Source organism: Zalophus californianus, chromosome 12 (genome assembly GCF_009762305.2).
Source record: "Zalophus californianus isolate mZalCal1 chromosome 12, mZalCal1.pri.v2, whole genome shotgun sequence".
In the NCBI taxonomy this organism is placed as follows: Eukaryota; Metazoa; Chordata; class Mammalia; order Carnivora; family Otariidae; genus Zalophus; species Zalophus californianus.
The window spans coordinates 105685338-105706854 of NC_045606.1; the positions used below are offsets into that span (position 1 = coordinate 105685338).

General features: G+C 57.1%; 1 protein-coding gene across 4 annotated transcripts in view; it reads right to left on the reverse strand.

Moving 5' to 3' along the window:
* Positions 1-17417: 17417 nt before the first annotated feature.
* PTPRN2 (protein tyrosine phosphatase receptor type N2) overlaps positions 17418-21517 on the reverse strand; it is an 809200-nt gene continuing 805100 nt past the window's right edge. For all 4 annotated transcript variants that reach the window (XM_035723337.1, XM_027574319.2, XM_035723336.1 and 1 more), the window contains one exon: positions 17418-19046. In XM_035723337.1, coding sequence (XP_035579230.1) covers positions 18975-19046 — 72 coding nt within the window. In that variant the 3' untranslated portion in view covers positions 17418-18974. The remainder of the gene's footprint in view (positions 19047-21517) is intronic.

Genomic DNA, 21517 nt, shown 5'->3' on the forward strand with positions numbered 1-21517 from the left:
TTTGCTGATTGATTGAACGAGTGAATGTATAATTTTAAGCCTCTGGCTCTCAGCTAATCCAGGACTCCCGGGAAATCAGTCTTTGTGAAGATTCGATCGAAGTTGCCTCAGATCCTTCTGGAACAGGGCAGGATGGAAATATCAGTTTTAAAAGATGGTGGACGCCAGGGTCGGGGGAGGGGCAGGAGGGCCGCAGCTCCCCACCCTCAGACATCCTCTGGCCTCCTACTGCGTGCAAGGCGGAGGTACGGCCACCAAGAATGTAGCCCCACCACAGACAATCACAGTCCAGCGGGGGTGGGGGGATGCGGCTCTGGGCTGGGGTGTTCGGGGGTGATGGTGCCCTGGGCAGTGCTGGCTGGGGTCTTGAAGGGCTAGCACGGGGTTCCCGCAGGGTGCGGGGAGGACGCTGCTGTGTGGGCTTGGCCACGGAGGATGCGGCGTCTGTCTGCTGGCTGCAGTCCAGCCTGGCTGGTGCCGGCTCAGCGTGGGGAGCGCTCCTCCACCAAAGGACCCTGATTACCCAGAATTTTAACTTCTGGGGAAACAGAAGGCTAACCCTCCCCACAGCCCTAGCGGCCGAAACAGGGGTCGACTCCCAGCTTCCCATCTGGAGGCCGTGCTTGTCAGGAAAGTGAAGTCACTCAATCCCCGCCATGCAGAGCCACATTAAAGCCTAGGAACATAGTATCTGTGCCGTCACATGGTCAGGGCAGGTGTAGGGTCCCCGGGGGGCACAGGGGCCTGTAAGCAGGGCCCTAGGCAGGGGGAGCCCATGCGTGGGCTGGGCCAGTGGCCCCCATGAGGGCTCCCATGAGGAACGCACCAGCACCCCCTGCCCCCCCAGTTAAGACTGCTTTATTGTGGCAGTGGTCTCTGGGTGACCCCTTCAAGGAGCCCTCAGGGGCCCCCAGGGAAAATCCCCAAAGCTCTGGCCTGACTCCAAAGCCTTCTTTCCAAGTGCAAGTTTCAAGCCGCCCTTCTCCCCGCCTGCATTGTTGGAGCTGGTGGGGCCCCCGCTGCGGGATGGCTTTCCAGGCGGGAGCGCTCGGGAGGGCGCGCGACGGGAAGGAGCAGGGACCTGGCCATGGCCGCCACGACCACCCTGCCCTCATGGATGCATGCTGTCTGCAGCTTCGGAGTTGGTCGGAGAAGAAATGGAAAGAGAACCCAACAGACAGAGGAGGTCGGGCTCGCTCGTGCTGGACAGCTCAGCTTTGCTTAGGGACGGGGCGCCGTCGACACCCTTCGTTCTTTCATGTGGGGTGTGTGTGAGAACTTGGGGACCCGTGGTGGGAGGGAAAGGGGAAGCCCCACCCTCGGCCGCGCGCACGCTCTTTCCCGTCACCGGGACACAGTGCGGCCACCAACGCGCAGGGCCGGACGGGGGTGCGGTGTACCCCGCGAGCCCCGCTCCGTGAATGGGGGCGTCTGGCTGGGCCCCCGGGGCGTGCGGGGCTCGAGGTGGGGGCTGGCCGCTCTGCTGGCTCTGTGCGTGCCCGCGGCACCGGCGCCCCGCGCTCACCCGCCCGCCACACCGTGGGGAGCCAGCAGGCGACCCCTCCCACCCAGCGGCCGCCTCTGCACCTGTACGCGGGGCCACGTGCCGCTCCTGCGCCCTTCCTGCGGCCCCCGCCACCCCTGGGTCGGGCACTGGGACGCCCCCCACCCCCGCGCAGCCCCTGCGCACCCCTCTCTGTGCCCAGCGCCTGCGGCCCTTTCCCCCTCCCTGCAGCCCCAGAGGCGGGGCGGGGGGGGGCGGATTCCTGGTCGGCGACTTTTGCGGTGTGGGCTCACATCCCTGACTGCCCGTGTGCATCTGAAACAGTGTATGGAATTAGGTAAGGTAGGCGGCCTGTGCGAGACCACCGGCCCTGATGACGCTGGGCGTGCTGCCCCCGCCCCGGCAACCCTGGCCCGCCTTCCGCAGCAGCAGGACAAACAATGAGTTGGTGATGGTTCAGCTTGGGGCCTCGGATGGAGACGACCCTCAGAAGCCAGTGGTGGTGGAGACACGGCGGGATGCATCCCCGTGCGGGCGTCTGACTCCGGCTCCCAGAGACGCAGCAGTCTGCACGGATCTTATCCTGGCGGATGGGCACCGGGGGTCCTCCAAGCAGTACGCAGGTGTCTGTGGTCTGCGGTCCCTCTGGGCCAGTGTGCTTTTCATAGAAGAGAAGGGTTCAACCACGTGTTAGAATGCCTTTTCCTGGGAAAGCAGAGGCATTAGGCCCTCTAAGTATTGGAGTTTCGATCCTGCACAAAAATAAGATCACGCCCCATGAGGATGTGAGTGAATGAAGCACATTCCTGCTTCCTTCCAAAAGAAAACACCACGGACCCCTGGATAAAAATGCTTCTGCCAGGCAGAGCGCAGAGCGGGGACCGGTTCTGAAGGGCGGGACGTGCCCCAGTTGCACGGTGGGAAGGAGTGCAGCGAGCCACCCCAACTCCGCTTCTGTCAGGTGAGAGACACGCCCGGGGAACCACTCGGAAGCCACCAGCCACCGGCCGTGGGTGGGCCAGGCGCAGCCAGGATGCAGCTGAGTCCAGTGGTGGCACCGTGCCCCAGGTGTGTCCCTCCGGCAGACCGTCATTTGACGGTGACGAGAGGCCAACTGCAGCAGAGCCCACCCCCAGCTCCAGCGCAGTCGCTCCGCACACTGAGCTGCAGGGTCTGGGAAACAGGTGTAGATAGTGATGGACAAACGTTCCCACTCCGGGAAGCCACCAATTCTGCAGTGGGAAGGAGTGCAGTGAGCCAATTCTACCATGTCTTGGATTCTCTCTTCCACACTGAAACGTTTAAAGATCCGTCTTTTGTGAACTAAGCGGAAACTAACTGTCAGAATAAAGGCAGCTACATTTGCTGAGGTGGTTGGAGGATGCCTGGTGATCCCACACCTTGTGCTTTATGTCAGGAAGCTGCCACAGCCTTCGTCCTGCTCTGGAGAATTACTGTGTGGATTGCTATTCATTGAGGGCCAACCTACAGTAAAATGGCACGTTTGTTTTTATTATGAATAGGACTTACACTGGTACAGTGCTTTACAGTTTATCCCAGACTCCACGAGTTTCAGTCTTTTGTTAATTCGTGTGCTTTGAACCCTTAGCCATGACTTGAGAAGGTGCTGACCCTCTTAGGATTGTTGGGGGATTGAAGGTGTGCTCAAAACCACCACTGAACAACTGTCCCTTGAAGCACATTATTCCTGAGCCTTTGAGGGGATGGAGCCTTTTGCAATAGTCGCTTCCACTGAGTGAAATGGTCAGGAAATGGGTTGCTTTAGTTAAATTAACATTTTGTGTAATTGCAATTCTTACATTTATCATTCATGGAGTACAAGTTTCCAAAGAATTAAAATGCAGACAGTGCTTACAAGCCAATATCCTTATGAATGTAGAGGCAAAAATCCTCAACAAAATATTAGTAAACCAACCCAACAATACATTAACATGATCATTCACTGAGATCAAGTGGGATTTATTCCAGGGACGCAAGGATGGCTCAACTTCCACACATCAGCCGCATTAACAAAATGAATGATAAAAGTCATACGATCATCTCTGTAGATGCAGAAGAAACATCTGATAAAACTCAACATTCCTTTATGAAAAAAATCTCAATGAAGCAGGTATTAGAGGGAACATATCTCAACATAACAAAGGCCATACATTACACCCCCACAGCTAACATCATCTTCAACGGGATCAGGAACAAGACAAGGATGCATAGACTCACCACTTCTATTCTCCCTGGAGCAATTAGGCAAGAAAAAGAAGGCATCCAAATAGGAAAGGCAGAGGTAAAGTTGTTACTATCTGCAGATGGCATGATATTGTATAGAGAGAACTCTAAAGACCCTACCAAAAAACTGTGGGAACTGATAAATGAATTCAGCAAAGCTGCAGCATACAAAATCAATACAGAACGATCTCTTGCATTTCTTTTTTTTTAAAGAGTTATTTATTTACTTTAGAGAGAAGAGAGAAAGAGAGAGAGTGGGGGATGGGCAAAGGGAGAGGGAGATGGGGGAGGGAAGCAGACTCCCCACTGAGCATGGAGCCCGATGTGGGGCTCGATCCCATGACCCTGAGATCATGACCCCCAGATCACAACCTGAGCCGAAACCAAGAGTTGGACGTTTAACCAACTGTGCCACCCAGGTGCTCCTTGATGATGATTTTATTTGACTCTGACACTAAAAGTAAAAGCAGCAAAAGCAAAAATAAACTATTGGGATGATATCAAAGTAAAAAGCTTCTGCACAGTAAAGGGTCCCATTAACAGAATGAAACGGCAGCCTACTGACTGGAAGAAAGTATTTGCAAATCATGTATCTGACAAGGGGTTAGTATCCAAAATACACAAAGAACTCATACAACTCAATAGCAAACAAAACAAAACAATTTGATGAAAAATGGGCAGAAGACATGAACAGAAATTTCTGTAAAAAAGACATCTAGATGGCCAACAGACACATGGAAAGGTGCTCAACATCACTCATCATCAGGGAAATGCAAATCAAAACCATGATGAGGTATGACCTCACACCAGTCAGAATGGCTAAAATCAACAACACAGGAAACAACAGATGTTGGAGAGGTTGTGGAGAAAGGGGAACCCTCTTACACTCTTGGTGGGAATGCAAGCTGGTGCAACCACTCTGGAAAACAGTATGGAGGTTGCTCAGAAAGTTAAAAATAGAGCTACCCTATGACTTGGCAGTTACACTACTGAGTATTTAGCTGAAGGAAATGAAAACCCTATCTAGAAAATAAATCTGCACCCCATGTTCAGGGCAGCATTACTCACAACAGCCAAGACATGGAAATGACCTCAGTGCCCATCGATGGATGAAGATGTATATAAGATGGAATGTTGCTGAGCCATATAAAGAAGGAAATCTTGCCTTTTTCAACAACATGGATGGACCTTGAGAGCATTATGTTCAGTGAAATAAATCAGGCAGAGAAAGACAAAGACTGTGTGATCTCTCTTGTATGTGGAATCCAAAACCTCCCACAAAAACCGAGCTTACGGATATGGAGAACAGATTGGTGGTCGCAAAAGGCAGGGGGTGGAGGGTTGGAGAAATGGATGAACTGTGTGTTTTGTGGTTTTGTTTTCATTTAAATAATTTGAATTTGAATTTATTTCATTTAAATACATTTGAATAACATTTTTAAAAATGCAGACTGTGCCTTGTTTCCAAGTAGGAAGTAGTACTGTTTGACATTTAGAGCGTATTTTCTGCAAAGACTATGTCGTGGATGGTGTCGAGGTTCCCGTTGGCTTGCAGAGAGCTCCAGAGGTAGCAAGTGATGCTGAACTATCAGTGACTAGACACAGCATAATGCAGTGGTGTAGAATAAGATTGTTGGAGTGATTTTGAGCCCCACTGGTCAAAACGAAGGATGCGCCACTGCAGGGTTTGCAGGGGGCAAGGTTGGGGTGGTTCTGAAGGGACGTCTGAACCCTTCAAGCGCTCCCGAGGTCAAAGGCGCTGATTCATTAACATGTTGGTTGCACTTTCAGATATTCACTTCGTTTTGTATAAATGTATCATTAACTTTATTTCTAGGCTTCTCAGCAACAATTCAAGTTTTTAATTTTCAAAGAGGGAAAGAAAAAGTGACTGGGAGGAACCTGTGTTTAGATGGGGATTTCCTGAAGTGCCAGGGTCAGATCAGAAGAGGCCGGGAGAAAGGAAGCGCCTTTCCTCAGCGGAGCTCACCACCAGGACGGGCACACCCTCCTGCCTCGCCTGGGGTTTGGCGGGACCCAGAATGGCCTCTGGGTTCTAGAAAGTGACAGGGCCTGTAAGCTGTTCCAGGCCTGGCCCTGTCAGGGTCCTGCTGAGCTCCCGTGCTCTCCCCAGCCCTTGGCAGCGTCGGACGTGGCCGCGCTGGGGTGCTTGGGTCCTCTATAAAATGGGTCATTTTCACTAGATGTGGTCAAGATTTTCTGGCATTTTGACTGGAACATGCCTAGGCATGTTTTCCCTCGTATTTTTCCTGCTGGGGGCGTGTTGAGTTTCTTCAAACTATAAAATTCTTTCACTAAATGTGGGACTTTTTGGATTATTACACCTTCAAATAATTTTTCCTTGTTCTCGCTCTCGTCTTTTTTCTGGGACTCCAGGCCCATGAAGGTTTGACCTTGTGCTGTGGTCCTGCAGGGTCCTGAGGTTCTCTGTTAGTTTTCTGTTGCCGCAGAATGAATCACCGGGATGTGCCAGATTAAAACGGTAGTAACGCTAACACCGTCTCTGCAGGGGGTCTGTGGGTGGGCAGTTTGCACAGGGCGCCGGGGAGGGGGCGAGGAGAGAGCTTGTCCGTGACGTCCGGGCTTCAGCTGGAAGACTGGAGGCCGGGGTTGGGGTCCTCTGGAGGGGCCTGCTGGTTGGGGATGGCGTGGGCCCCCATGCACGCACCCAGCAGCTGGGTTTGAAGGGTGAGCGCGGGAGGGAGGGGGCATGCAGAGGTCGCCTGCCCAGACGACTCCTCTCAGGGTGCCCCTCCAGGGTCATTCTGCTGTTTTCTGTTGGTTGAGATGGTTACGACTCTGGATTCGGCTGTCGTCCCGTGTGTGTGTTTTAGCAGGCAGTGACCAGGGTGACCTCACACGGAGCGGCAAATGGAGTCTCAGCTCCGGATTTCGGATTCTGTCCTGAGCGGGGCTGCTTGGCGTCGAAATTTCCCTTGCTCACGCTTGTCAGGGGTTGGCAGGGATTCGTGCCGAGTTTGTGGGTCCTGTCTGTCTTTGGGGCCCCTCCCTCCCTCTTCAGAGGCTTGGGCGCAGACGCCCGGGAATGAACTCCAGGAGGGGAGGGCTCACCCTGTGCTGTCGCCTTGCTCCTGGTGTGGAGGCCAGCCCAGCTCTGCCTGCAGCCCCTCACCGTCCCGTCTTCAGGGAGGTCTCAGTGCGTCCCCAGAGTTTATAGTTACCGTCTGCAGAGCAGTCGAGGGAGGAACTGGACCTCATGGCCTGGACAGTACTGAACCCACGCTGCAGATGAGGCACTCCTCCCCGGACTGGAGGCAGGGCGCACATCCACACGGCAGGTGCGTGTTCAGGGGTGGCCGTGAATGGGAGGCACTTCCCCAGGGCCCAGGGCGGGGGGGCTAAAGTAGACCCCAGACCCCTCGCTGTCTGCTCCCTGCAGGCGCCTCCCCCAGCTACCTGCTCCTCTTGCTGGGCTCTGAGGACAGAGGCGGGGCCTTGCGTCCACCCACCTGGCCCCCGGCTGACCCTGTCCCCCAGGGCTTTGGCACTGTGTCCACATACAGGTCACACTTGCCGCCTCCCCCAGGAGAGCCAATGACACACCGCAGGAAGTCTAATTTAATCCATGCACAAATATGACAAGGATTTTTATTTTTTATTTTTTTTGCTAATAAAACAGATTACTTATCAGATGGCATGAGTTGAAAATTACTCAGTCTAAAAATGTCTGGTGAACAAAGGCTTAATTTTAGCAAACAATTCTAAATCAAGTGCTTATGAAAGGCAACTTTTGTTCCCATACCAAAAGGACACCCTCCCTCTTTTGGATAAAAAGAGAACTTGCTTCAGGAGTGATGACGCCGGAGTGGACCACCTCCTCCTGGGAGAGTCACCGCTCCTCCTGGCCTCTCCTTGTTCCAGCCAGCCAGCCCCTCGGCAGAGGCCAGGGCGTCCCACACCTGCTGGGCTATAAGGTCTGAGGACAAAACTAGGGATGTGTGTGTGAGGGAGACAGACAGGGAGGCAGAGACAGAAAGACAGAGAGAGGGAAGCGTCCAGTGCTGCACACAGAGGGCCGGCCAGGACAGGGCTGCTGGGTCTGGGCATGTGAGCTTTGCCACGGCCCCGGGAGGCCCGTGCTGTGTCCCCAGGTCCCTCCCGGTGTCAGGGGTGCGCCTGAGTGGTTGTTCCAGCCGCAGTTCTGAGGAGATCACCGTGTTCCTGGGTCAGGTCCTGGGACTTCCCCCCCAGACCCAGTGAACGGAGGCGGCCATGCCTCTAATCTCAGCAGACGGGCCAGGAGCAGCCTAGGGCAGCCCCCGCGGCAGGGCCAGGGGACAAAGGCACTCCAGCCTGGGGAGTCAGGTGTGGGCAAAACTGCACGCAGATGCGGGCTGGGCTGGGTGTCTCTGAGACAAGGCTTCCCCGGGGGACTCGGGGTTGGGGCTGGAGCAGGCTTGGGGCTGAGTGGGGATATCGGGAGGAGGGGTGGGCCCCAGGGGGCAGCCTGGGGAGGCAGAGCCAGGCTAGCCCGCGCAGGTGAGACACAGCCCCCCACCCTGCTCCTGCCTGCCTGATTTGCCATGGTTGGGGCTGGTCCGGGTGAAGCAAATGTCCTGTCACCTCCCAAGCCAAGGACCCACGGGGGTGGCCCTGGTCTCCAGTGGGTTGGGCTGGAGTCGGCAGTGGGTTCAACCAGCCTGGGGGGTTCTGGGGTGAGTTTCAGGAGGATCCGGCTCCAGTTGGCGCCCCCGTGCTGGGCCCCGGTGGTCTCAGTGTGACCACACACCAGCTTCTCTGCTTCCCCCTTTTTGGCTGCAGAGAAGCCCTGCACTCTTTCCCCTGGGGAAGGCAGGGAACCCAAAGCACACAGGACTCCTGTGAGCTGGCCTTACTTGTCAAGACGAGGTGAGTCCATTTATTCAGAGAGCCCCCTGTGGGCCAGCCCGTGCCCACGAGCTTCTCTGGTGAAGCTGGTGTTGGCTGGTCTGTGGAGGTGAGCCTGTGGTCCCGGCCCCAGGAGGCACAGGCCTGGGAGACGGGGCCTATGTCCCCGCCCCTGGAATACGGGAGCACCCTCTGCTTTGGCCAGGAGGATGTGGCAGGAAGGACACTCAGGCCACCGAGCCCACAGCTTTTCTTCTTTCCTTCAGGAACACTCTCTGCTGGGGCCAGATGTGCGGGGCACAGACACTTGAGCTGGGGGGGGGGGGGCAGTCCCAGAGACACAGCCGGGCTGTGCAGCCGCCCCTGACCAGCACTGGACGGGTGTGCGAGCCCGTCTTGGATGTTCCAGCCCCGCCGGCAGCTGACCCCAAGGGATCCCCAGAGTTGAGTCCAGTCAGCACAGAATCAGCAGAACCGCCAACTGGGTACATGGGTGGCTGACCGGCGCTTGCTGGGGGCAGGGGGAGGGGAGGGGAGGCTCCAGCCCGGTCCTCGAGCTTTACCACTTTGGAAGGCCGAGCTGCCTTGTCCCAAGAAAGGTGTTTATGAGCACAGTGTATCTGAGACAGCCACTGAAATGAGCACAGCCTTCTGTATGTCTCATGAACTTGTGTGTTGATACGAGGAGACAAAAATCACATTCTGATGCAATTCATGATGAACAAAATTAAGATGTAAACATTTATATCATCTAATTAGTTTTATTTACGAGCAGAATTTTTTTTTTCCTGTCTCTAATGGTGACTAGTGCTAGTTTAAAAGAACCTATCCAAGAGATGCCTGGCTGGCTCAGTCGGTGGAGTGTGCGACTCTGGATCTCGGGGCTGTGAGTTCAAGCCCCATGGTGGGTGTGGAGATGACTTAAAAATAAAATCTTAAAAAAAAAGAATCTATGTGAAATCCTAAAAGCGACAGATGTCCGTTTGCTCAGAGGGAGACAGACCTCCCTTGCGTCTCAGTCACATTGCTGCCCCACATCAGAGCACCAGGGCTCTGGGGGCAGGTGTGGCAGGGGCTGAGGCCTTGCTCCTCAGTACTTCTGGGTCCGTGACAGAGGGGAGGGCGTGGGGAATGTGTGCGACTCACTTACAAGTTCCCTCAGGCCCGATACCCTTTGCTGGGCTCCCCCCCCCCAGGCACCATCCTCACCTCCCTGGCCCCTCCCCCTCCCTGTCTTTCCCCTCTGGGGTGCTGTGCCTCTGCCTCCCTCACCTGCACCGCAGGGGTGAGGCTATTTAGGAAGGAAAGGGCAGGGGAAGAGGTGACAGGATTTTATGGAACCACCCTGGCTGCTGTGTGGGGATGCAGATGCCCAGGGGCCAAGGCAGAGAAAGAAGGCCTCACAGTAGCCCCAGAAGTGGTGGCAGCTTGAGTGTGTGCAGGAGCTGTGGGGGGCAGGGGAGCTGGGCTTCGGCCGGGAGTCCACACTAGAGCCAACAGAATTTTAGTTTGGGACGGAGAGGAAGACCCCACTAGGCTGTGGGAGCGTCTGCAGGAGGATGGAGGGAGGGCCCGCCGGGAGGCTGGTGGTGGCCTCAGTAAGTCTGAGGCCCTGGCGAGGCAGCTGGCTTCAGGGGGCAGTTTGCAGGGCCTGAGACCTTACGGAGCAGGGGGAGGGGGCAGGCTGGCTCCAAACCACACCATCTGGACACCTGCCGGCAGTCCCTCAGGTTTGGAGACTGAGATGCAGAGCCCAGGCCAGGAAGTCACATTTGGACACAGTCGAGAGGACACTGGGGGTCAGATGGCCTCTGGAGCCCACGTTCTTCGTGGCCGGGGTTGGTGCTTCAAAGCGTTATTTCTGTCTTTAATCTTGTTGCGAGACAGGATTTGAAGCACTCTACAAAAATGACCAAAATGCAGAGAGTCAGGGAAGAAGAGTAAAAGGACCGAAGGAAGAGCACATGCGAGAATAGGCCCCTCCTGGTTGGGCTCTAAGAACCTGCCGTGTTCTTGCCCCAAACTCCTGACCCTTGTTAAAAACCCAGATTCCCTGCTCCGCCATGGAAACCCGACTCAGGAGGCCATGAGGCTAAACTCTGCCATGGCCTTTCAGCTGGACGGGCCTTAGGGGTCCCAAGCTTGGGCAGGTGCCGAGTGTTGGTGCCAGCACATCCCAGGCACATTCTTGTGCCCATCCAGGGCTGCTTAGCCTCATGTTCAAGCCAGACACCCTCAGTTCCTCCCACCTGAGTCCAGTTGTACATGTTGTGCACCGCACAAGGGTCCCTGGCTGAGGGGACAAATTGGGGCTGAAATGCAGCCCTGGTCTTGTGGGCCACATGCAGGAGGCCGCAGGGTTAGCAGCTGCCCTGAGCAGAGAGATCCTGGGGTTCTTACCTGCAGGCCCCAGATGGCTCCTCCTCCCGGAACTGCTGAGGCGTTTGAACACCAAGGGCGGGTGAGCCCCAAGCACAGTGAGCACCAGCCCAAGGCTGGCTCTCTCAGTGCACTATCCGGAGGCAGGGAGGCCTGGGGGCCAACCCCACTTCCCCTGTCACTGTCACTCAGTGCACTCAGCTCTGTGAGGCTTCCTTCTGACCTTCCCAGACCAGTCAGAGGGAGGTGGCGCCTCCCCCACCCTCCCTGCCCGCTGCCCCAGGGCCTTGTTTCTGGGACCTCTCTGCCCTGCCTCTCCTACTGCCCCCTCCTTCTCTGCTGCCCTGCTGTGCCCACCTCCTCCCACCTTCTGGCACCGTGCTCCCCATGTCCACTCCTCCTGGGCAGGGAGGTGTCCTGTGAAGTCAGCCTCTGCACTGGGGTCTCCGGATCCCACACCCCCTGCAGCCCTGCGGGACTGGCACGCAGCATTCCAGGCACTGGACAGCCCTCAGCCCCGGGCGTCCCAGGCCAGGTGGCTGAACCCCAGGAGCCATAGAGGGGTCAGGGCTCCCATGCCTTGGACTGTGTCCTATTTGATATGAGAATCTGGGAATCATCCATAAATCTTCATTTTGGAATCTGAGAGTTTATCAAAACAGCCTTGTTTCTCACCCAGTAATCCCAACATTTTCTCAGTGATACTGTTTTCTGATAATAATGCACATTTGAACCCAGCAGACACGCTATCAAGCAGGGTGTCTGCCGCGGTGCTGAGGCTGTGTGAGGGCGAGCGGCGCAGCGGGCCTCAGATGCCCAGGCCCTCCGAGACAAGAATGGGAAGCACCAGGGCTGCCGGGCCGGCCGAGCGGCGGTGCCCAGCCCGGTGGGGGTAAAGGTGAGGGCACTGCACGCAGGGTTCTCCCCCCAGCCAGAGCCAGAGGCCTTTGGGCGGTCAGAGCAGGTGCCCAAGCAGGGCCCCCCCAGCCTGGGGAGACTGCTCCGGGGGCTGCCGCGGGAGCGCAGGGTCTGTTGCAGAGGTGGCATGGGGTTGTAACTGCAGGGCCTGGCGGGACAAGTGCTCAAGGACTGACTTTGCTGGTTGAAAAGGGCAAGGGACAGAAAATGAGAACGTGTGAGGCGTATCAGAGGCCGGAGGAGCGAACACTCTGTGTAGGGATGAACAAAATGGGGCAGCTTTCTCGAGGTGGGCAGAGGGTTGAGGGGGACCAGGTGCCCAGGAGGACACAGAAGGCAAGGTGGGCGGGGCGGCGTGGGCGGAGCCTGTTGGTGCGGTAGGCGGGGTCTGCGGGCGCGCGATGGGCGGAGTGATGTGGGCGGGGCCGGCGGGCGCGATGGGCGGGGCCTGCGGTGCGGAGCAACCGGAGCATCCGAGCCTGAGCCCTCAAGGCGGTATTTTGGTTCCCGCCTTTGCCTCGGGGCGGCGGGAGGGGGGATGGGCGCGATGGCTGCGGGAGCAGGAGGAGGCCACGGCGCGGGTGCAGCGAGGGCCATTGGTCCCCGCTGTGATGCGGAGTGGGAAGAAAGCAAGCCGCTGTGTGCTGGCTGTATAGACCAAGAAGCCGGTGTGGGGGGCCAGAGCTGAGGACACCGCCTGTGGGAGGGAGAAGCAGGGCTGCTGCGGGCCGGCGGGCTCGGCGGGCTCGGCGGGCTCGGGCCTCCTGCAGCCTCAGGCCCCGCCTCTCCGGCCGTGGCGCCCGCGGGAGCAGGGGGCTCGCAGGCCTCCACCTGCAGTGGGGGAGTAGGCCCCCAGCGGCAGGGCCCTGTCTCAGGAAGACCCCAGGGTCGGGCGCGCAGGACGGAGGCTTGGGGGCCTGGAACCCCTGGAGGGGACGTCCCGGGGCCCTGAGCACTGTGAGGCACCTCAGATGGACTTTAAAGCAAAGGGGTTGACCGGTGTCTAGACGCTGGATATTTGACATCCCAGTGAGTCCTGACCCACATGCACCTGTGAGCGTGCACATGCGTGACCGCGTGTATTGACGCCCACGTGTTAGACAGTTGGGGTGCCCGGTGCAGGTGCGCGGCGGGTTAGGGGAGCGCGAGAGGGAGGGCAGCACGGTGGGGCCCTGAAAGTCACCTTCAGGCGGAGTAGCAAAGCGGGGGGGCGCTCCTTCCCGTGCTCCCGCCTGTCTCCTTTACCCCGAGAGCCCGCCCTCCTGCCTGAGACCCCCGGCTGCTTTCTGAGGCCTCGGCATCTCCGGAGAGGGTGCGGGATGGACTCTGGAAGCTTCCAAGGGGCCGTGGTGTCCACAGATCTGCTGAGCCCTGCGGCGTCTGTAGCCGTATCTGGCCGACTGTGCCACGTCGTTCTCCAAACCTACAGCTGTTGGATGGAGCAGGTTTCCCCGAAAAGGGACTGGTCCCTGTGAGTGACTGCACTTGTCCAGTGTGTCCGGCCTGGGACAGCGGGTCCCGTGTCCCTCAGTCACTCCTGGCCCCCAGGACGAACGCTCTGGAGCAGGGAGACACTGCCTCTGCTCTTGAAGGACAGCTGCACCCACCCGAAAACGCAACCCACTTAGGCCATATGGTGCCTAATAAACAGCTAAGGCCAGTTCCTAAACAAATATCCTGAATAAAAGGAAAACCAGCCACTGTGTAGGAACAAAGGTGTCATCAAAGTCTAATTTTCTATCCCAATAAACGTCTTTGAATTAATGCCTATTACACTAATTATGAAGGTTTTATTAGTGTTCTCCTTGATTAATAAAGCACACAACACAGATCACATGAAATATTACTGCCATTTCCCCACGGAGAGCAACAGCGAGAAAGACAGCTGACAGAGCAGAGGGCACGCACACTGGCTCTTTGCAAGTATGAAGGTGATTTTCAAAGGAACATACAGCCTCCTACACCCAAACCTGGGGCCCCAGCTGGGGGAGACTCTGAGCCCGCGCCCCCTGGTGCAGGCTGGGCCCAGCGTGGGGAGAGCACGGTGACCTGCGGCCTTCCCCTGAGACACTCGAGAAGCAGATGCTCCAGCCAACCGCGGAGACAGCCGCGAGGGACACGGTGCGGATGCTGTGTGCGGGGGTGCCCCGAGCCCCGGCTGTAGGACGTGGCCACCGGCGGGCACGGTGGCAAGTGGACTTGGTGTCAGCGGACAGGGCTGTGCCAGCCCCCATGACTGCGGGCCTTTGAGGGGGAGGGAAAACTGCCCGGTCCTGCCCTGCCCAGCTGCTGGTGAGATGGCGCTGACCAGGTCTGGCCAGTAAGGGCAGGATGCTGCCGACTGTGGGAGGTGCGGGTGAGGGTGGAGTAGAGCTGACTGTGGCACAAGGGGGCCAGGCTGTGACCCAGCACCCTCACGCTCCCAGGACTTTATCGACCAGCAGGTTTGTGTATGAGCACACGCGTGCGTATTTCCAAGGATTTGCGGTGACCCCAGTTCCAATACTCTGAACACAGGTTTGGGCTCTCGCTGTGAAGAGAGGCATTGTGTGATCTTGAATCACCCAGGTTATAGAATTGCCGTGCACAGCGCTTCCGCTTACTTCCGGTAAGATTACATCTAACAGATTTTATTGAAAAAAAAAAAAAGAGTCTCAAGCAACAATTTCATAAAAATGCATCCCCGAATCGCTTGCTGGTGAAGCCCACGGTGTTGGGAGGGGGTTAGAACCACCCCAGACTCGGTCTCTGGAGGCGATGGGGGCGGGCGGGCGGGGGTGAGTTCAGAGCCTCCCGTAAGGTGGGTGGCTGAGCCCGCACCATGCCCTGCTTGCTTCCCCGCTGAGCTCGCTGCCACCTGGTGAGGGTCCGGGGGGGGTGCACGTATTTTTCTCTTTAGCCCCCCAACTGCCCCGGTCTTCCAGGTGATCTTGAAGCCCCTCAGGACCAGGGGCTACAGCCCCTCTGTCAGAGTACGTGCTTGGTGCCCCACTACATGCTGGGTGTTGTCAGGGGGATAAAGCCCTCCTGGTGACTGGGAGATGCACATCCCAGGTCAGTCCAGGAGGAAGGGCCATATGATAGTAACAAGGACTTCCAGCAGGTGTCCGCGGCCACGGGGGCTGGGACCCGGGGTCGCAGCAGGTTCTGCAGGGCCGCACGGTGCGGGGCAGCGCTGGCGCCACACGAGCGCCCCTGTGCTGTGGGGGCGAAGGCTCTGCAGGGGGTCTTGCACTGGTTCTGTTTCCTTCCAGAATGCTGGCTCCATCCCGTCTCAGAACATCTGCAGGGGTCTTCAGCCCGGTTGTGAGGTGACGGCTGGTGCCTGAGCGGTTCCCAGGCTGCTGCTGAGCTGGAGTTCTTACCTCAGCTTGTCCCACGTGCACATACCTTCCCCAGTTTCTAAGTAATCGTTCCCTTTGGGTTTCACTTCCAGAAGCTGTGTTGGGGGCCCCTGGGGGGGCTCAGTCAGTTCAGCGTTCCACTCTTGGTTTCTGCTCAGGTCCTGATGTCAGGGTCGTGAGATCGAGTCCCGCAAGGGGCCCTGCACTCTGCGGGGAGTCTGTCTGAGGTTCTCTCCCTCCCCCTCTGCCCCTGCCCCCCACTCAAATAAATAATAAATAAATAAATCTTAAAAAAAAGTTGCTTTGGGTTCTTTTTCAAATCTGCTTCCTTTCACCCACACTGTTCTTTTTATATGCCGTTTGGAATGTTCAAACTCATTTTATTGCCTTTTTGTATTGTTGTGTTGTCTGCATTTCTCCCCGTATCAGACGTCTCGGCCCTGCTGTGGTCCTCTTCTCCCTGTGGTTATGGTTGTTTATGGGGAGCTAACCCAGTCCTCTGGGGCGCATCCTTCTGGGGACTTCGCTGCTCCACCCGAGTGGTTTTGCCTCCGCTGATGCTCGCCACCCGAGGGCTCCGCTGGGCTCACATTTCAACCCTCCTTGTTTGGTTTGGGTTTCCTGTGCGGTGCGGGTAGGGCGGACTGGCCCCTGCGCCCCTGCCTCCTGGCACCTTTCTTTCCCAGCAGGACAGCTGGGCCGGCCCGTCTCCAGACCCCTCCCGTCGTTGCTGGGCTCTGGGCAGGGATGCACCGCAAGCGCTGGTACCAGCAGGCAGGGATTTTAGCAACCATGGACTGGTTGCTAAAATCAGCTGCTATTAGAAACTACCCTGGATGAACCGAGAACTTCCGTTAACACACAAGTGGCCACTTCCTAGTTCCTTTACTCCCTTTGCACCCCCATCCCCAGCAGCTGCGTTCTTCCCGGTCCCTTCCCGGGCACTCACCGCCCTTCCCTCGTTGAAGTCACTCCTTGTGGGGGTATATGCATCCCGGGAATCAGCAGGTGAGTGATGGAGACGTGACTGATGCGGATCGAAGTGGAAAGTGGGTGGTGCGGAAGGCTGTGGTGAGCATTCTGTGGGAAGTTGTTGGCCCCGTGGCCCCGACGATGAGGAGGGCTGGTTACATCACTACTGTGTGCTGCCGGAGTGCACATCTCCGCGCATTTCTGCGTGCCCACGTTTGCAGAGAGAGCCGGCTCTGGACATTTCCGGCACACCAGCTCCCGGGGCCCCCTGTGCTGGGTCAGAGCAGGCTGCTCAGAACCGGCCCCCAGCCCTTGTGTGGCTCAGTGTCCACACTCACCCACACCGACCATGGGCTTCCCTCTTTGCCCTTTCGTTAGAGCTGGCATGCACCGTATGTTTCCGGTACATGTTGTCCAGCATTCCTAAATACTCATGGTGGGAGGGGAACCTTTTCATGGCTTGGGGTCTGCCGTGTGCATGTTCTGACATGTGCTTATCATGAGAAGCCGCCCCATGTGGTGCGTGCACCTGTGATACCTCAGGGACCCCCGATGGCAGTAACTCACAGCAGTGGGACGCGCAGTCCACGGATGCCCAGGCAGGATTTGAACGTGAGGCCGACTCTGGAAAGGGGGGTCTGAGAGACCGATGTAACTGGGTGTCCACCCAGCGAGACCTGGGGGCTGATCTCTCGAGAAACGCACACCAGCACTTGGGTGGACACTGAGCCCCTCAAGCTGACGGGCCCTGTGAGTGGTTACCTACTCCCATGACAAGCTGACTCCACACGCAGCCCTGAGTCACTGGGGTCGCTGAGGCGCTATAGGACAAGCCTGTCCCTGTGCCGCCGCCTTGATGTGCCAGGATGGGTGTTTGGCTGTGGGGGGTGGAGCCTGAGCCCCGGGAAGGAAGGGTCTTCCGCCGCTAGCCCTGTGCTCACGCCGCACAGATGGGCATGAGAGGCGGGGGGACACTGCGCAGACCACAGCCCCGGCTGCTTCCGGAGATCCTGCAATCAGTCTTTGAGGAAGGAAAGCTCTGGGACGCTCTGGCCCTTTGTGCACAGCTAACCCTGCAAAGGCGGAATTCTCGGAAAGGCTCCCATCTGCTCCCCCACCCCCGGGAGCAAAGGACGGGCAGGGAAAGTTGCCCTATCCTCCCCAAATAAAGACCATTTGAATGTGAAATCAAAAGTTTAATCTGACACAATTAAATATATTTATATATCTCACACTGGAGGATTTCTTTCGAAACATAAGGTTAGAAATTACAAGTAGGTATATGCTTCCTATATTCAGATAAATCAGTTGCTATTCATTATTTAGATTCCAGATAGGGAGAAACAACTCTGGCAAAAAATTATAGATCTATTAGAGCAGATGACATGACAGGACCACTTAAAGACACAAACAGTATTTGGCATCTTCTTCCCCAGTCACAGGCCGCTCTCCCAATGCTACTGGTTTTTGGGTTGCAGTGTCTACTTAGGGCGGGAAGAATGTGTGCAGTAAGCGGGACATGGAAGGTACCGGGGATGTATTCACACCTAATCCTAAGAAGAAAAGCTGTAGCGCACAGAGCTGTCTGCCTTCTTAGAGCCCGCCGTTCTGAGTCCAGCGAAATGAGTTCCTCTGTCGGGGGCGGGGGGGAGGGTGGCAAATCCGAATCGCCTCTAGACACTGGTGTCTGAGCGAGTTACACAGGTGTCTGACCTAGGTGACCCCGGGGGGGCACGGGGCCCAGGAAATGCTGCTGTTTCCACCTTTCTCCCTGGTGCCAGGATCTCACCCAGTAAAACCAACAATGTACGTCACCCTGCATCCCCTTCTGGGAACGGGGTACCCAGGGTCTCCCCTGGATGCTGGCAGGGCCCAGGACATCCCCCCCAAGAGGGGAGCACAGGAGCCTGCTGGGGGCTAGGGCGCTCCTCAGGGACCCCGGAGCTTGTTACCTGCCAGGTTGGTTCCCCGGATCTGGTTACCCCCAAGGGAAGAGTTTATTAACAGCATCTGCTTTTGCAATGTGTAAATCTGTATTTAAAGTTAAAAATGTGTCTCCAGACTGGTTGCAGATGTGAGGCCTCGCCTGGGGTGGCTGGCCTGGGACGCGTGTGCCCTTCTTTGGGGGGTGGACAGTGGAGATAGGCTGTCAACAGCACCGGGGGCAGGTGTCGGGCAGCCTGCACGGGGGAACAGAGGGAAGATGCAGGGACGATGCTGTTCTTATTTCCCCCAAAGCTGCAGAATGGTTAACACTTTGTTGCTCTAACTCCTGAACAAGTCGGGGAGGGGTTCCTGCCGGTGATAAGCTGTCGTAAAGACAAATGCCAAATGTCTGGTGGTGCCCTTCCAGCTTCTCCGGGTCCCCTCCCTGCAGAGCTGGCCCATCCTTCAGAGTTATAGCCCACAGGCCGGCTCTCTCCGTGGAGATGGTGTGGAGCGCACAACCTACAGCATCGTTAGTAGGGCATTGTTTGCAATTAAGAATGTGAATGTGTGCTTTAAGGAAAAGTGTTTTCCTTTCAAGGAAGTGAAAACAGATAAAATGATTGTCCTGTGATTGGACGATCCCCCAGATCTCCCCTTACTATGATTTGGTTGAACACAAATGCGCATTGTAACCGCTGGCCCGCACTGACGAGGCAGGGACACTGAAGACACACAACTAAGTGGCATCGCGATTCCCAGCCACAGTCGACAGTCATGGTGCCAGCGCCTCCCAGCCTCGGGCTGCGTGCTCGCGCTCACTGCGGGAGGGCCCTGAGGATGGCGTTCACCTCCTCCGCCACGGCCGTCAGCGCAAACTCGAACTGCTCCTGGAGGGACGAGAAAGTGAAGAGGTGAGCGGGACCACGTTCCTCTAGACTCCGGCCTTTAGCTCTGCTGTGTCATTTTGCAGAAGGAATTGGTTCAGGAAAAGGAAGAAAGATCACACATCTCTGTAGAGAGGACAGTGGTGTGCAAGATGAGACCCCATGTTGATGGTGATTAGAATTTCTCACGTGGGAAAGGCTCATCTTTTATCACTGCGAGGAGCTGCTAAGCCCGCGACGGCACGGGGACGGCGGAGTGCGCAGCCCCCGGGGTGGGCCAGGGCCGACGCAGACACCGGCCACCCCGAGCTCCAGACCCCACACCAGCTGCGTGCAGACCTGCCACGGAGCCAGCCACATGGCCTCCCCTCGGAAAGGCCGAGGGGTAGTGTCCTCGCTGTCGTGGGCATCGCCCCAGCGTCCAGCCCGGCCCTTCCCTGTTGCACCTGCCGGGAAACCCCGCCTCATCCACAGCGTGTCCAGCCTTAGACGAGTGTGCCCACGTGTGCTCCTACTCATAGGCACGTGCTGGATGGGGCACGTGCAAAACCTGCCAAGACCAGGAGGTAGAAATGAGGGCGGTGTCAGGACTGTTCCCCTCTCTGGAAGGGGAGGGCTCAGCAGACGGGAACAAAGCCCCCCCCCCCCCCCACGCAGGTCACAGGCCAGTCCCCTGCACACGTCACTAGCCACACGACGCCCCCGACACTGCAGAGAAATTCTGAAGTGGGTGTTGGGCCCCTCCCAGTCATACCAGAGAAGTCACCGGAATAATAAGTGATGCACACTATCACCTACTGAGAAAGCCCTTTGGATGGCTTCAGTGCTTGATAATCTGTGGCAGGGCAGCTTCAAATCCAAAAATCATGGTTAAAATCCACTTTGAATGCCCAGTAAGGAGCAGAAACAACAGAAAGGCGGGATAATTTAACCCTCACTTTGGGGTCAAAGACCGTCCCTTGGTGGTTCTCTTTGTATTGGCCTTGAAGGAATGACCTGCGTGGACCAACACAGTGTCTTTGCTAGTGGACACAGCCTCCTGATGCACATTCTGGAAACTGCCTTCAAAGGCATACCCAGTCGATTTTACCACTGTGCCCAGCAGCGGCCTGAGGCTGGAGCCTCAGGAGGCAGGCCCCGTGTGCCCGGCATCCCTCCTCACGCTCGAAGGCCCCGGAGGAGGGGCCTTTGGCTGTCACCAGTGACAGGAAGCTGTCTCCTGTCACCAGCTCTCCGGCTAACAGCTTGTTCAAGGGGACGTGTCGTTGGGAGGATCCAGGTTTATGACGCATGAACAGCCACTCCAGACCATTTCTTCCCCAAAGGCTGGCTTGCCAGCGGGGAGACCGAGGTTTCATGATGACTTGAAATGTGAAAAAATGAAAGGAGACTCTTTGGAACTCTCATGTCATGTGTCATGTGGCTGCTTACAGCTTTTGACACGCAGACAATCCATCCCAAGACATAGCGCTGACGGGGAAGTGGGCAAGTTCACGCATTTGGAATCCTCCGTAGCCATCACGAGTATCTGATAAGGGGGCCAACAGGGTCCAGTGAGGAGAGCAGACCAGACGTGCACCTGTGCCTCGATCAGCCTCATCCAGACACCCTGTGCTCATAGTACACGTGACACGTCGCCAGGAGGTGTGGCTTAGATGGTCACAGTGTGCTCTGTGGCCCTGGGAGCCGGAGGGCCTGCAGAATGCGCTGGGCCCTGCCACGGGAGGCTCTCGGGGCAGTGGCGGGCAGGAGACCAGGGCCTCCTGGAACGAGGGACCCTTGGCAGAGGCATGCCGTGCCCCTTGGGGCTGGTCGGCAATGAGATGGGGCTTGTCAGCCGCCCTGCCCCTTCCCCGAGAAGTAGCCCCGAGTGGCAGCGCCGACGCGCTCTGGTCTCCCGCCATGGGTGGAGGCCGGGTGCGCACCCAGTTTCAGTGGCACCACCTCCACTGACAGGCCCGAGTCAACCCCTCAGAAGTCCGGGGAGCCCCACAAACAAGCTGGGCAGACACGGCACCTGACTCGCTTTTGCTGTGGCGGCTGTGAGGGTCAGTGGAGGTGTTCGGGGCTGCGTGTGCGCGTGTTTGCATTTATAGTCACACTCAGATTCGTGTTTGCAATCCTTGTGGCTGCTCGCACAAAGGACTGGGTGGACCCACACAACATTGCCATGGTACTTTCATTCCTGAATTCAAAGGGAGTCATAGTAAATGGCTGTCCCAGGAGCTGTTACCCTCCATGGAGCGCCAATGACCCCCCCAGGTCAGCACTTCCCCACGTCTCCCTCACGGTGGGGGCAGGGCAGAGTGCTCTCTGTGCCTTTGGCTCAGCTGTTCTTCACAGAGATCAGCCCTGGCTCCATCCTTGACATCTGATACCAGAGCAGGTGAGGGACAGGGTGCATGCATGTGCGTATGTGTGTGCACCCATGTATGTGTGTGCATGACTGCACACGTGTACATGTGAGCGCGCAT